A 14,694-nucleotide genomic window follows, 5' to 3' on the forward strand; every position below is an offset into this window, starting at 1 on the left:
CTCAATGAGTTTCATGCCGAATATAGTAAATATATAAAGTTCGGAGAGTCCAAGCATAAGCAAATACCTGGATAGTGTTACAACTGACCCTGAACGGAGTGCAACACTGATGCAACTCATGGTAAGGGTGGAGCAAGCTCCAATCACTATTCTTGATATTTCCCCATAATGTGAAATCCTGCTCCTAGGAGCTGTATTACTGTTTTATATTATGAGTGAGAGAAGGTCACTACCCAGACCGGTTTCAACCTTTATCGAGGTCTCATCAGTGAGTAGGTAGGCCTAGAAATACCAAGTTTGTAGCGAAGAGAACTCTCATTTACCCTACTATGAGAATTGCCAAGAAGGTGTCCTAATAAATTATTAATTATATGAAAAGCCAAAGGCTTCAATTCGGCGACATATAAACTTATTTAAGTTAAGGGATATTACATCCCATATTGTTTTATAGCCGAATAAGAAACTCAACGAGTTTCATGACGAATATAGTAAATATATAAAGTTCAGCGAGTCCAAGCATAAGCAAATACCTGGATAGTGTTACAACTGACCTTAAAGGGAGTGCAACTGGTCTGGGTAGTGACCTTCTCTCACTCATAATGTAAAACAGTAATACAGCTCCCAGGGGCTGGGTTTCACATTATGGGGAAATATCAAGAATAGTGATCGGAGCTTCCTCCACCCTTACCATGAGTTGCCTCAGTGTTGCACTCCCTTTAGGGTCAGTTGTAACACTATCCAGATATTTGCTTACGCTTGGACTCGCTGAACTTTATATATTTACTATATTCGGCATGAAACTCGTTGAGTTTCTTATTCGGCTATGAAACAATATGGGATGTAATATCCCTTAACTTAAATAACTATATGTATATTTCATAATATGGCCGCCATGGAATCTTTAGTAGTCTCATGCTTTATCCCAAGCCTGGATGGGGAGGGGGGGGGGTCGGTCAGATGAGTGTCGATGCTCTGACTATAAAGAAAATACATGATTGTTATATGATGCCTATAGGATCAACAGGGAAAACATGCTGGCCCATGATACCAATCGAGCGATCAGGGTTGGATCGAGAAGTGGGATACTAAAAGGAAACAGAAACTGAAAGTAACAGAACTGTTATCAGTAGGAAAGTGGAATGTGGGACACTCTGGATGTCAGGAAAATTAGAATAACTTCGTGAGGGAAAAAAGAGATATTGGTGTGATATACTTAGATTGGCCGAGATGTGATGGACATCATCTAGAGAGATCAATGGATGCGAAGTAATATGGTCAGGACATGACACCAAGCACGAAGCAGGAGTTGGCTTCCTGCTTAACATTAACTGGTTTATAGTCAGGCTGTAAACCAGTCAATGAACGAATTCATCAATTCATGCTACTATTGCTACTATTCATGAACGAATAGTAGCAAGATTTCAGGCAAAACCATTTAACATATCAATAGCCCAGATATATGCACTCACATCTGACAGCACAGATGAGGATATTGACTTATTTTACAAAGATCTGACGGAGACAATAGAAACAATACCAAAGCAAGATGTGCAAATTATTGAAGGAGATTGGAATGCCAAAGTTGGAATAGATAATGATGGTTGGGAAAGAGTCATGAGAAAATATGGTTTCGGAGAAAGAAATGAACGAGGTGAAAAATTGTTAGAATTTGCTGTGGACCACGAGATGATGATCTGTAACACAAGATTCCAACAAAAGGAGTGTAGAAAATGGACGTGGCGATCAAATGATGGGAAAACCAAGGACATGATTGATATGATTACGATTAAAAGAAGGCAGATAACATCAGTGCAGCAGTGTCGAACTCTTCAAGGAGCGGATATAGACTCGACCATAGTTTAATGATTGCAAACATCAAGTTGAAATTAAAAAAGAAATATAAACCCCAGCATCAGAATAGAAGGGATACAGCAAGAGTAAGTGAAGCAGAAATATGAAGAAGGTACAGAACAGTGTTAGAAGAGAAACTTAAAAGTGTGGAGAAAGAAAAAAACTCGAATCTAAGAGTGAAAAGGGTAATGATGACAATAGAAGATGCAGTTGAAGAAACAGTACCAGAAGAAGAGAAGATCAAGAAGAAATGGATTAGACAAGAAACACTGGAGTTAGTACAAGAGAAAAGAATGTTGAAGATAAGAAGGGATACATCAGAACAAATAGAGGAGCAACAATATAGAAGAAAGTGTAATGAGGTGAAAAAAGCAGTTAGAATGGATAAGAGGAAATGGTTAGAAGCCCAGTGCAACAATATACTGTGGAGAGCATAAAACAAGGGAGGTATACAAAATGATCAGAACCATTAATAGACGGAGCAACCAAAACAGACCACAATTAAAAATGAAAAGGGCAAAGTATTGATGAATGAAGAAATAATTGTACAGTGGTGGACAAGAAAAACTAGATTTAGTTGTTGGGAAACTGACTGAAGAATTGAACCAGATATCACCACCAGGTAATGAGCATGGTATGGACATTTTAAGAGGAGAGGTAGAAAAAGCAATAGGACGGCTAAAACACAACAAGAGTCCTGGTAACGATAACATTACTGGAGAAATGATTAAATATGGTGGTGAAAGTATGGTTACAGAAATGCACCAACTATGTAATATGGTATGGAAGGAAGGGAAACTGCCAAAGGAGTGGGCGAAATCAATATTAGTAACATTATACAAGAAAGGAAATAAACTAGAATGTAAAAACTATAGAACAGTTGCCTTGATAAGTCACCTTGGTAAAGTGATGATGATCATATTGACAGAAAGATTTTGAACACAATTCGAAGCATATCTTGCAGACGAGCAAGCCGGATTTAGGAAGGCTAGAACTACAATTCAACAGATTTTGACAATGAGGTTAATAGCAGAGAAAGCCAGGAGAAAAAACAAAAACACGTATACTTGCTTTGTTGATTTTCAGAAAGCATTTGACAGTATTACATTTCAGAAAGTGACATTAGCAGTTCTGGAATCCTATGGAATTGATAAAAAAACTAATAGCTATATTAAACGATGTTTATCAGAATGCAGTTGCAGCAGTAGAATTGTTTGGGGAAATGGTTTAAATTCTCATAGACAGGCTTATACGTTGGTTATGCATTATTAAAACACTTAAGGAATAGAACAACGTAGTTAAGGATATAAATTAAATTAAACTTTAATAAATATTTTCCGATATTTCGGCAATGTCACATTGCCATCTTCTAAAGGAACTTACAAAAAAGCACGTGCACGTAGCCACCACAAACACAGTAACTGGGAATGAAGAGATAAAGCTATTGTTCTCCTAAAAGTCCTGATGGTGCCCTCTAGCGTGCTAAGTAGGTGTTCTTGGCCATTGGGCTGAAGGTCTGCTGATGTATGCCTCCCAAATTTGGGGCAGTCGCATACAACCAAATTTGTTGAGGTTTGGAGAATTTCTTAGGGCAGAGGCTGATTCCATAAATAGTCTTTCGTATTTGTATTTGCTACGGTGTATTACTGTAGCTTTCTTCCACCGTATTCTGTGGCGTGTATCCAGAGCATGGTCCGCAAGACCAGAATGGCTGTACTCGTGAAACCGGATGTAGTCCTTGTGTTCAGAAATTCTGATATTCGCTGTCCTGCCTGTTTGGCCAAAGTAAGACAGATTACAACTGCAAGGGACCTGGTATACACCAGGTAGGTCTAGGGGAAGTGGTTGGTCTTTAGTGGAGCGGATAAGGGATGCCAATTTTCTGTAAGGTTTGTAACAGGAGGTCAGGTCATATTTTTTTAAGATTTTGGTAATCTTTTCCGAGGTGCCTCGGATGTAGGGAATGGTGATGGATTTAGAGTAATCCTTGTTGTGGAGGGGGGGGGGGGAGATCTGTGGTTTGTAGGTTCTAATATTTTTTGGACTTTTTTTGGGGGGTAGCCATTGGCTAAGAAAGTGTTCAGGATGTGATTTAGTTCAGTGTTTAGGGCCAAGTCGTTTGAACAGATTAGTTTAGCCCTGTTGTATAGTGTTTTCACTACTCCATATTGTTGTGTGTGTGTGTGTGGGGGGGGATTGTTGGTGAATGTATCTGCCTGTATGGGTGGGTTTTCTGTAAACTGAGAAAACCAAGGTTCCATTAGGCTGGCGGGTGACTAGTGTGTCTAGGAAAGGGAGGCTGTTTTTTTCCAGGGTGAATTTGATTCTGGGGTGTTGGTTGTTTAAGTGTGTTAAGAAGGAGAGAAGTGTTTCAGAGCCATGTGGCCAAATAACGAACACATCATCAACGTAGCGAAGCCATATGGTTGGTTTTTGTGGGGCAGAGGCTAAGGCTTTTTCTTCAAAGGTCTCCATAAAGAAATTGGCCAAGGGCAGGGAGAGTGATGAACCCATGGCTGTCCCCTCTATTTGTTTGTAGAATTTTCCTTCCAAACGAAATAGCCTGAGTTCATTGTGAACTGAAATAAGGCTGAGATATCGGGAGAAAATTTAGCTTGGATTAGCTCTAGAGTTTCCTTGAGTGGGACATTTGTGAATAAAGAGGAGACGTCAAAGCTGACCATTATGTCAGTATGTTGGAGTGTAAGGTTTTCTATACTGGCTTTGAAATGGGCTGAGTTTTTTATGTGTGATGGTGTGTTGCCAGTATAGTGTGTGAGCTCTTTGGCCAAATGTTTAGCTAATTTGTATGTGGGGGAATCAATGGCATCCACTATGGGACGTAATGGCACATTTTCTTTATGTATTTTTGGGAGTCCGTAAATACGGGGGGGGTATAGAGTTAAATGGGTTTAATCTGTTGGTAACTTCTACAGGCCAAGAAGTGACTCTCTCAAGGAGCCTGTGAAGTTTTCTAATTTGAGAGTTGGTGGGATTGTAATTGATGGGGAGGTAAGTAGCCCGATCTAAGAGAAGAGCATTCAGCTTACCTGTGTAGTCCTTTTGGTTAAGGACTACAGTTGCGTTTCCCTTATCCGCTTTGGTGATAACTATTTCTTTATTATTCTTCATTTCCTGTAGAGCTTTATATTCCTTGTTGGATATGTTGGATTTTGGTGGGACTGCTTTGGAAAGGACACAAGCTACATCCAGTCTCACACTGTTGGCGACTTGATGTGGAAGGTGGCGGATTCCGCGTTCGATCTGGATCATAATATCCTCACTTGGTATTTTTTTGGGAGCAATTTTGATATAGAAAATATAGAACAATTCACATATTTGGGAAGTAAAATGACATATGATTTGGACTAAAAAAGAAATAAAGATCAGGATTGCAAAGGGATGAACAAATGTGAAGGCCATGGATATCACCTGGAAAAGTAAAGTGATCAGCCTGCAAACAAAACTAAAATCTTTAGCAGTATGGATCTGAAACATGGGTAATAAATAAGGAATCAAGAAAAAGAATTTTGGCATTTGAAAGAACTTGTTATAGGAAGATTCTAAGAATAGGATGGGTACAGAAAATCACAAATGAAGAACTCTATCAGAAGATACAACCAAAAGAGAATCTAATGCCGAAGATTATAAAACTGAAGCTGCAATTATTTGGACATATCTGTAGAATGAGTGAGGACTGGAAGATAAAGACATATGTTTAGTATTTTGGATTTTAAACAGAAGAAGTAGACCATACAGAGAATGGATAGACGATATAAAGGACTGGTGTGGAATGGGTGTACAGAAACTATGACACTGTGCACTTGACAAAGTGGAAGAATATAGTGAAGGAGGTATCAGACACCAATGGGCAGTGAGCCCATGGTTCATGATGATGATGATGATAAATTTTTATCTCCATATTTTTTTCTGCCCCTCTCCCTTTATTTATTTATTTATTTATTTATTTATTTTTTCTTTTGGCAAAAAAGCCTTAATGTATCTCTCCAAATGATCCCTAAATGGTTCTAGTCCGTTATGCTGATTTCATTCTAAAGATCCAAAGTTCAGTCACAATTTTTATCAAAATATTTCTGATGTTGCTCCATAAAAAGATAATCTCTATGATTCTACAAAGGTATGTCAAAAAATATTCCTTACATATCTCCTTAATAGGCAAAATAGCCATAAATATTAATATCGATTTTAGAGGAGTAACATGAAAAATTTCCAGAAATAATATTTATTTTAATGGCCATTATGAAAGTAATTATATATTTTAATTGCTATATTTGACATATATCTCTCTCTCACCATGCTATGTTATGATTTCTTTAGATCTTGGCAGATTTCGTCCACCACCACCACCACCTGGTGGCATATTTTCCCAGTCAAGAGTTGAATCATTTGATTACAGCCATGGACAGAAACCAGTTTCTCGAAATATCTATGATGGCAGTCTAAAAAAGAGAGAACCACTTCCAATTATTACTGATATAGGTAAGGAGGTTAAGTCGAAAAAAAAAAAAAAAAACTCTTTGCACTTTAACATACTTCTCTCCCACCCACCCCCCACCCCAGTGAAATATTGTTTATCATCATCAGTTGCATTTTATTAACTTTATATTATTGGCTACAATGACAGCACTAATGCTTAACACTTCTTGCAAGATGGGCTCGTTATTTGGTTCTTTATTCCTTTATCGGTTTCTGAAAGAAAAGATGCAACTTAAGTTTGTTTAGTGAGCACTTGGCTTGCTCATTCTCAGCTGATTAGCACTGTATTTCATACTTTCCAGATCACTCTACATGGACTAGTCTCTTTTCTCTACAACGGGAGGTCCTGTATCACACACCAGACTTCTATCCGTCCTTTTGGTATGCGCTCTGAAAGCTATAGGAAAGAGTACTGAAAGCCATTATCTGCACCAAAAAAAACATGCCTCCATGGTATTCTTGTCCCCTCTCACTTTGTCAACTCAGAAGTCTTATACACTTCATCTGTTTACCTTCAATTGTTCAATGTACCTAAAGCAGCCCATTCTGATTTCTTGCCCACCTATACTGATGATTGAAGATCAGATATCTCTGTTTGCTATGCTGCTGCTAACATTACCATGTCTAACCAGATCTGATTGCAGTACTATACAGCAGAATTGCATGCCATTCTGCTCGCACTTGTGCATATAAAAGGAAACTCCTACCAGAAGTGTAGAATTTATACAGACTCTTTGAGTTCTTTACATCTCCTCTCTGGTGTTTAATGCACATTGAGTGCTTGAAGTGCTTCAACTCTTGCACAAAATAGAGACTTAATTTAATTCCAATAAAGACCCATAATGCTCCTATTCCTTGCGTGGTTGCTGCCTGCCAAGTAGACATATTAGAGCAATGTTTATTCGAAAAATTGTATACAATTGATTAGTTGCACAGATTTTAGCTTTAATCATTCACTATCTGAATACCATCCACAAAAGTTACCCACGTACTTAAAATATTATTCAAACTATCAACAATATACAGTTTAAGCGATTAGGTCAACACTATTCTAAAAGTCAAGCAGGCATATTGGAGCAATGTTTATTCAAAAAATTGTATACAGTTGATTAGGTGCACATAATTCATCATGATATCTTTTATTCCTTATTTACCTTTATTTACACTTTGCAGGCAATGTCTGCATTCTCATTCTGAAACCTTAGCTCATATTTTTCTCAGTGATTTCTAATAGTATTTATAAAATACATTGCAGAATTTTAACTAATAGTCCTGACTCCAAAGATCTGAAGAAAAAAAAAGTATAAATATAATCAATTTTTGTTGGACATGTCCAGGGGTCGGCAACCTTTTTGGAATGAAGAGCCATTTTTAAAATTATATCTGTTAAAAAAAAAAAAAAATTAGGGAGCCGCACGCAGTGATGAGCAACCAATGGTCCGCGATTGCATGCAGCCCTCTCAGTTTTTTTTTTGTGTGGTCCACGGTGTTCTTTTTTGTACTGCAGAATTAGTATATTTTAATTAAAAATCTATTTTATGAATGTTGATTTTTACATGTGGATTTATTTGTGCAGGTCAAAAAATTAAAATATAGCTAAATAATGAAAAATAAATTAATACTTTCTTATCAAAGAAAAAGAAAATATTCTTTATGCTGATCGTACCGAGTATTTGTTTTACTATTTAATTGCTCATCACTGCTTTAAATTTAGAAACTACATTGAAAAATATTATAATTAAATTATTTATTCAGTTTTTTTTTACAGTAACACGTTATCATACTTGTAAAACACAGGGTGGCATATCACCAGAAATTATATGATATTTTTAATTATTAAATAATAAAACAGATTTGCTCCTCCTTACAAAAACATATGTATAAAATCCAATAATGTACCTATTTCTTTAATTTTTTTTTTTTTTAATTTAAAATATCTTCTTAATGCGACTTTTGCTGTTGAACTTCTTGGGATAGTTTCTCAATATGTGGCAAATATGCCTTAATTTTCATTTTCAAACATGACAAAAGACTCATGTTGTTTAGTTGGTTTCTCAACTTTTAATAAAATTCATATTGGAAAATGTTTGCTCACAGAAATATGTCGATACGAAAATCGATAAAAGTCCAAATGCATATGTTTCAAATCACCAAATGTTGGTGTCCGGTAAACAATTCCACGTGTCAAATACAATCTGATCTTGCTTTTTAAGATCTTCTATTTCAGACCTTTTTTTTTTTTTTTTTTTTTTTTTATATTGCATGGTGTGATTTTTTGTCTTTCCAACTCCTCCAGGTCAGCTTTAAGATTTCTAAATTTTGAATTCCACAAATCCTGGGTTTTCAGGTCCTGTAACTGAAGTTGAAATGCAGCCTCATCAATTCCAGCAAAAAGGTGAAAAATTTAATTCAGCAGGATTAATTTCAAGTGGTTGAAATAAAAATGACATAGTTTCCTTGTTCTTTCTAAATTCCTCAAATCTCCCATTAAATGCAGATCGCATATTTGCCACAATTTCTTTGAAAAAGGTTAAATTTATGGAATTATTATCAGCTTGTTATTGTTGATATTTCTTAACGTAGGAAAATGTAATAATGTGCCTTTCTCTAAGTCTGTCGCAAACAAATATAATTTTTGTTCAAACGAAATCACTTCTAAAAGCAAAACTGCTGTATTTCCCTTTCCTTGTAGTTTCTTATTTAGCGCATTTGAATGGGAAGTCATATCCACCATAAAGTAGAAGTTTTGTAAAATGTAAATAAAATGTAAGGAAGGATTATCGCATATGATTTCAAAGAGTTCAAACATGAAAGTATTTAATTTTTCAGCATCGCATGTACTATTTTCAATTTTAAAATATCCTTGATTAAATGTAAAATGTCCTTAATTTATTGCAAATGCTAAATTTAGGGTTTTTATTTTCTAATTTAATAAATAGCATTCTTCTTCTTCTGCAGCTTCTCCCACTTAAGTGGGATCACTGTTGATGGTGAGTCCTCTCCACATCCTCCTCTCTTGGGCTGTCACCACATTTAAGTTCTTCATCGTCAAATCCTCTTCTACCTTTCCCTCCATCTCTTCTTTGGCTGCCCACGCTTCCTCCTTCCTTGCACATCCATCTGCACGACCCTTCTTCCCACAGATTCGTCCTCCCTACTAATCACATGACCAAACCATCTCAACCTTGCTTCCTGTATCTTCACTTCGCTGTTAAGTTCGTAACTTTCACTGTTCCCGACACAGTCATTTCTCAGACAATCCTTTCTGGTCACACCGCACATCCACCTAAGCATTCTAATCTCTGCTACTTCCACCCTGCTGATGTTATTTTTCCTCAGGGCCACAGTTTCTATAGCATACGTCATAGCTGGCCTCACTACTGTCCTATAGATTTTGCCTTTCAGATTGATCGGCACCCTCTTATCACATAACACTCCAGCCATCTCCCTCCAGTTCCTCCAACCCCGCTTGTATCCTGCATCCCACTTCCTTCTTAGCTCCTCCATCTTCTTCTACTGTTGAACCTAAGTATCTAAAGTCCCTCACCTTCCTGATGACATTTCCTTCCAGCTCCAGATCTGTCTCCTGGCTGCCGCCCACTGTGCAACACATATACTGTCTTACTTCTGCTCAGTCTCATACCTCTCTCTTCCAGTACTTTTCTCCATCTTTCCAGTTTAGTTCCCACTTCTTCTCTTGAATCTGCATACAACATTGTCCAAGACGCATCTTCTCTCACCTCCTCCGTCACCACATCCATCACAATGTTAAACAGAAACTGACTTAATGCTGACCCTTGATGCAAGCCAACTGTTACTTGAAAACTTTCTGTCTGTCCCAGACAGGTCCGAACACTTGTCTTCACATTTTCCGCACCAACCTGACATATTTCTCCGGAACCTTCTTCTCCCTCAGACACCTCCAGATTTCTTGCCTTGGCACTCTATCGTATGCTTTCTCCAGATCAATAAATGCCAGATGTAGCTCCTTTTGTTTCTCTTGAAACTTTTCCATCATCTGCCGTAACCCAAAGATAGCATCTGTTGTTGATCTACCAGGCATGAAGCCAAATTGTTCCTTTGCAATCTCCACCTCCTACCTCAATCTTTCATCGAGAACCCTTTCTAGGATTTTCATTGTGTGGGACATCAACTTTATTCCTCTGTAATTTAATAAATAACATTCATTTTGCATTATTCAAAAATAGATTGTTTATTAATGAAAAGAGCCGAAATTATTCATTCAGAGCCACAGGTTACCGATCCCCGGGCATGTCTAATAACTTAGCTACATTATCAGTTATTTTAACTCCAAACGTTTTTGTAGCTTATTCTACTTTATTAAATCACAAAAGTAGCTTTGTTACAAGCTAGTTATATACTGTCCAGCTTTGTGCATCACCTATCTAAAGAAATTACAGAAAGATACAAAATAAAATCCCCAGAAATGATTGATTTAAAATAATTTTTGGATGATGCATTGTATTGATGTAGGACAGTGATTCTTAACCTTTTCAAAGTTACGGAACACTTTTGATTATAAGAAAAATTTGGGGAACACCAAAAAGCATTAGGGTCATAAAACCTAACAAAAATATGCATGGACTTGCCTTTTATAAACATGTAACTTATTTAAATGCAATACTTGAGCTTCATGGCTTTTGCAGATTTCAGCAATATCAAGTCTAATATGTGATATAGCTATCCTCATCTCTTTGTCTATATTAGTAAGTTTTTCACACTTTTTAGTTTTTATATTAGTTAATACTGAGAAACCGAGCTCACACAAATATGTTGAAAACGATAACAAAATTTTCACTGCCCTTGTGGAGAGAGCTGGGTATTCAGCTTGGACAAAAATTCAAAATTCCTCAAGTTATTTCAGAGAATTTCATTTTTAGAGTACGATCCGTTGACAAATTAACTAATTGTTTTTCTTCTTGTAATGAAAATTCGTAACTCGATGTTTTAACTGTGCAAATGGATTTCGCATCCAGTCATAATTGTGTGTGTTTAAGGAAGGAAAATAACTTGTTAAATGTCGTGTTTATAACGAAATAATTCCCTCAACATTTTTATTATGGAGCGAAGGAAACATGTACTGTATTTTTTTCTGATATGTGGTTTTTCTAAAGAGATACTTTATTTCTGAAAAGCTGACAATTTGTCAGTGGATGTCAAAATATTTTCAATTTTCCCTTGGCTACTTGCATTAACACTATTTAAGTAATTAAAAATATCGGCTAAATGTGCCATTTTAGCACACCAGATATCATTTTGAAGACATTTTACAAAAGCATGTGTACCTTCATTTTGAACAAAGAGTAATAATTCATTCTTAAGTTCTAAAATTCGGAATAGCACTTTACCTCTTGATAACCATCTTATTTCAGTGTGCAAAAGCAAAGATTCTTACTTGACTTCCATGCTTGATGTAATTTACCATGTTTATAACTTGGTCTAGTACAGGTTTTAATATTGCCGGTAATTGTTTTTGAAACTAGGGATTTTCTATGCAAAAAAACAGTGCATAGATATAATATTTGGATTTATTTTCTTTGCAAGGGTAACAAATCCTTTAATAGAGCCTACCATTGATGGAGCACTGTCCCTACAAATTTCTACACACAGCTCCCATGAAATTTTAAAATTTTCTAAATATGACATAACAAAGTCAAAAATATCTTGTTCTGTTCTACGTTCGGTAAGTTCTCTGCAGCATACAAATTGATTCACTATTTAATTTTCATTAATGTAACGAACGAATCCTAGTATATGAGCTTTACTGCTAATGTCAGTGGACTCGTCAATTTGTAAAACAAAATGTTTGGAAAGTTTATTTTTAACTGTTTTCTCAATATCATCTGAAATATATTTAATTTTATTTTTTATTGTATCCGTCTGAATGAGGAATTTCATAATTTCCTTTTTTGCTTCATCGCCAAACATAATGTTTCCTATTTCACAACATGCTGGTAAAATAAGAGACTCTGCTATAGTATGTGGTTCTAATTTTACAGCAATTAATTCAGCTACCTTATGTGATGCAAGTTGTGCCTTATCGTAAATTTTAAGTCTTTTCAAAATATTTTACTTGTCTAACTTGCATGTCCAACAAACTCTTGAAATAATCTTTAATTTTTGAAGCAAAATTGGCATGCTTCGTAGTAAAGTGGCATTTCATCTTAGCAGGAACCATTGCACCATTGGATAGTTTTCCCCCACATATAAGACACTGGGGAATAGGACATTCTTCGTCACTAGTTCATGTAAAACCGCAACTTAAATATTCATTTGAATATTGTCCATTAATTTTTCTTATTTTACTACGTATAATGATGTCTTCTGTATGAGATGTATTTGCAGCAGCGTCATTACTACTACTTCCAGTTGTACTTGCCCCATCATTAATATTTGCCTCAGAATGACATTTTCGTTTAATAATAAATTTATGCATTGTGTGCTACTGCGATGTTAGGCAACCCACAAACCAAATACACATTAAAAAAGGACCGTGCAATATTACAATGATTAGACACACAAACAAACCAAACACACATCACTGGATGACTGTAAGAGACACTCCTCCCCGCCCCTCCTGCAAACGCATGACCTATAAACTATATTATATTGGTTTAGAAATCAGCGCACATAGCAGTCTTCAGTTGTTAGGATCAAAGCAGCCAATTACACTCAGAACTGTGTCATGTGACATCTTTCACCGATGGAACACTTTTAACCAGTTCACAGAACACAAATGTTCTGGGGAACACCGGTTAAGAACCACTGATGTAGGATTTTTTGAAAAGATTCAGTTTGAATTAATTAATCGTTCTAGTTTTCAATTTGAAGTCATTCATCCTGAGGCTTACCGTACATTCTATTGCTTTGTTTGAGAAATGACATATAAGTAGATTTTTTATAACTTTGAAATTGTTAACATTTTCTTATTGTGTATACCTTAAAAACATCAGGATGCCATTGTAAGAACCAAACTACAGTTTTTGTGAGCTTTCAGAGTGGTGGTGTCATAAACAGGAATTGATGTTTTGAGTATTTCTCAATCACAGTAAGATTCAATAAACCTTTCATGTGGGTGCCTATTCCTGGTGGAGGATACCTCCCAGCAATGGTACTAGTCCTTTTTATTTTTCATTTTTTTGTTCTTTTCTTTCTGTGGTCTTTGCTCTAGTTCTTGTCCTGAGTCTTTTTTTTGTCTTCCCAACCACCATCGTTAGGATCCAGTATCTGTTCTACTATGCCACTGTTTTTGTTGTGCTGTTTGATTTGTGGATAGCTGGAATATGGATCTAGTAGCATGCATGTACTCTTTGCTTTGGCATCCTTGCTTCATAAGACGGATCTTACTGAAGCAGGGAGGATCTTCTGAATGGTCACTACCCAGCAAAACTTTATCTTTGTCACACCTGGGATTATTGTTTCTCTTAGTCTTAGGTTAGAATCATGGTGAAGGTTGCAACTAAAATTCATATAAACTGCCCTGTTCTATGAACTTAAAACCAATTTTTAAACCATTTTAAACTGTTTTTTGTTGTGCTGTTTGATTTGATAGCTGGAATATGGATCTGGTAGCATGTCTGCACTCATTGCTTTGGCACCCTTGTTTCATAAGACAGATCTTATGTAAGCAGGGGATCTTCTGAATAGTCACTACCCAACAGAATCTCTGCTGTCACACCTGGGATTATTGTTTTTCCTAGTCTTAGGTTAGAATCAGGTTGAAGACTGCAACTAAAATTCATAAAGTGGAAAGATGGTCATTGGCTTACTATTACTGCCTTTCTCTGATCTTGCTGCAATAATTATAATAAATCATTGTCATGTAATTCTGATTAGCTTCCTATGCAATCTCTTGGAAAAAACGGTTTCTGGAGAACAGCAACATTTTTTTTTACACGACACAATCTTGACTTCTGAAAAGAGATCATGCAGCATGAAATCATTTAATAAGAAAGTAAAGCTGGAAACGTTCAGGACTGGACATTGACCTGCTGGATCAAAAGCCTCAGTGGGATTAAGGAAGGTGATACTGCAGCTAGGTTAGCTTGTCCCTTATGATATAATTCTCTGCTTATAACCTACATCAGTTGTAGACAGATAAGACTAAAATCTCAGTGTCAAATATCATGGAATAGGTAGACAACAAACTATACCAGATAAAAGTTGTACTCAGTCTGTGATGGAAATTGTTACAAAATAAGTAGCGAGATCGGACGTGAAGGAATGTTCCATGCCATTGATAAGTTCTTTAATTTGTAAATATACAAATTTACATTGCATATTTACAAATCTTGAAAAGATTTGTAAATATAGCAGCTGTTGTAT

The 14,694-nt window shown here is 36.2% G+C and overlaps 1 protein-coding gene across 7 annotated transcripts in view; it reads left to right on the forward strand.

Moving 5' to 3' along the window:
• LOC150101595 (uncharacterized) overlaps positions 1-14,694 on the forward strand; it is a 427,246-nt gene that overhangs the window by 183,121 nt on the left and 229,431 nt on the right. For all 7 annotated transcript variants that reach the window (XR_016549078.1, XR_016549080.1, XR_016549079.1 and 4 more), the window contains one exon: positions 6,190-6,351. Coding sequence is in view for 4 of the 7 variants with exons in the window: in XM_090400964.1 (XP_090257090.1) it covers positions 6,190-6,351 (162 nt within the window). In the remaining 3 variants the exon portion in view is untranslated. The remainder of the gene's footprint in view (positions 1-6,189; positions 6,352-14,694) is intronic.

Source organism: Typopeltis vanoorti, chromosome 11, assembly GCF_054136105.1.
Source record: "Typopeltis vanoorti isolate ZY-2024b chromosome 11, IOZ_Tvanoo_1.0, whole genome shotgun sequence".
Lineage (NCBI taxonomy): Eukaryota > Metazoa > Arthropoda > Arachnida > Uropygi > Thelyphonidae > Typopeltis > Typopeltis vanoorti.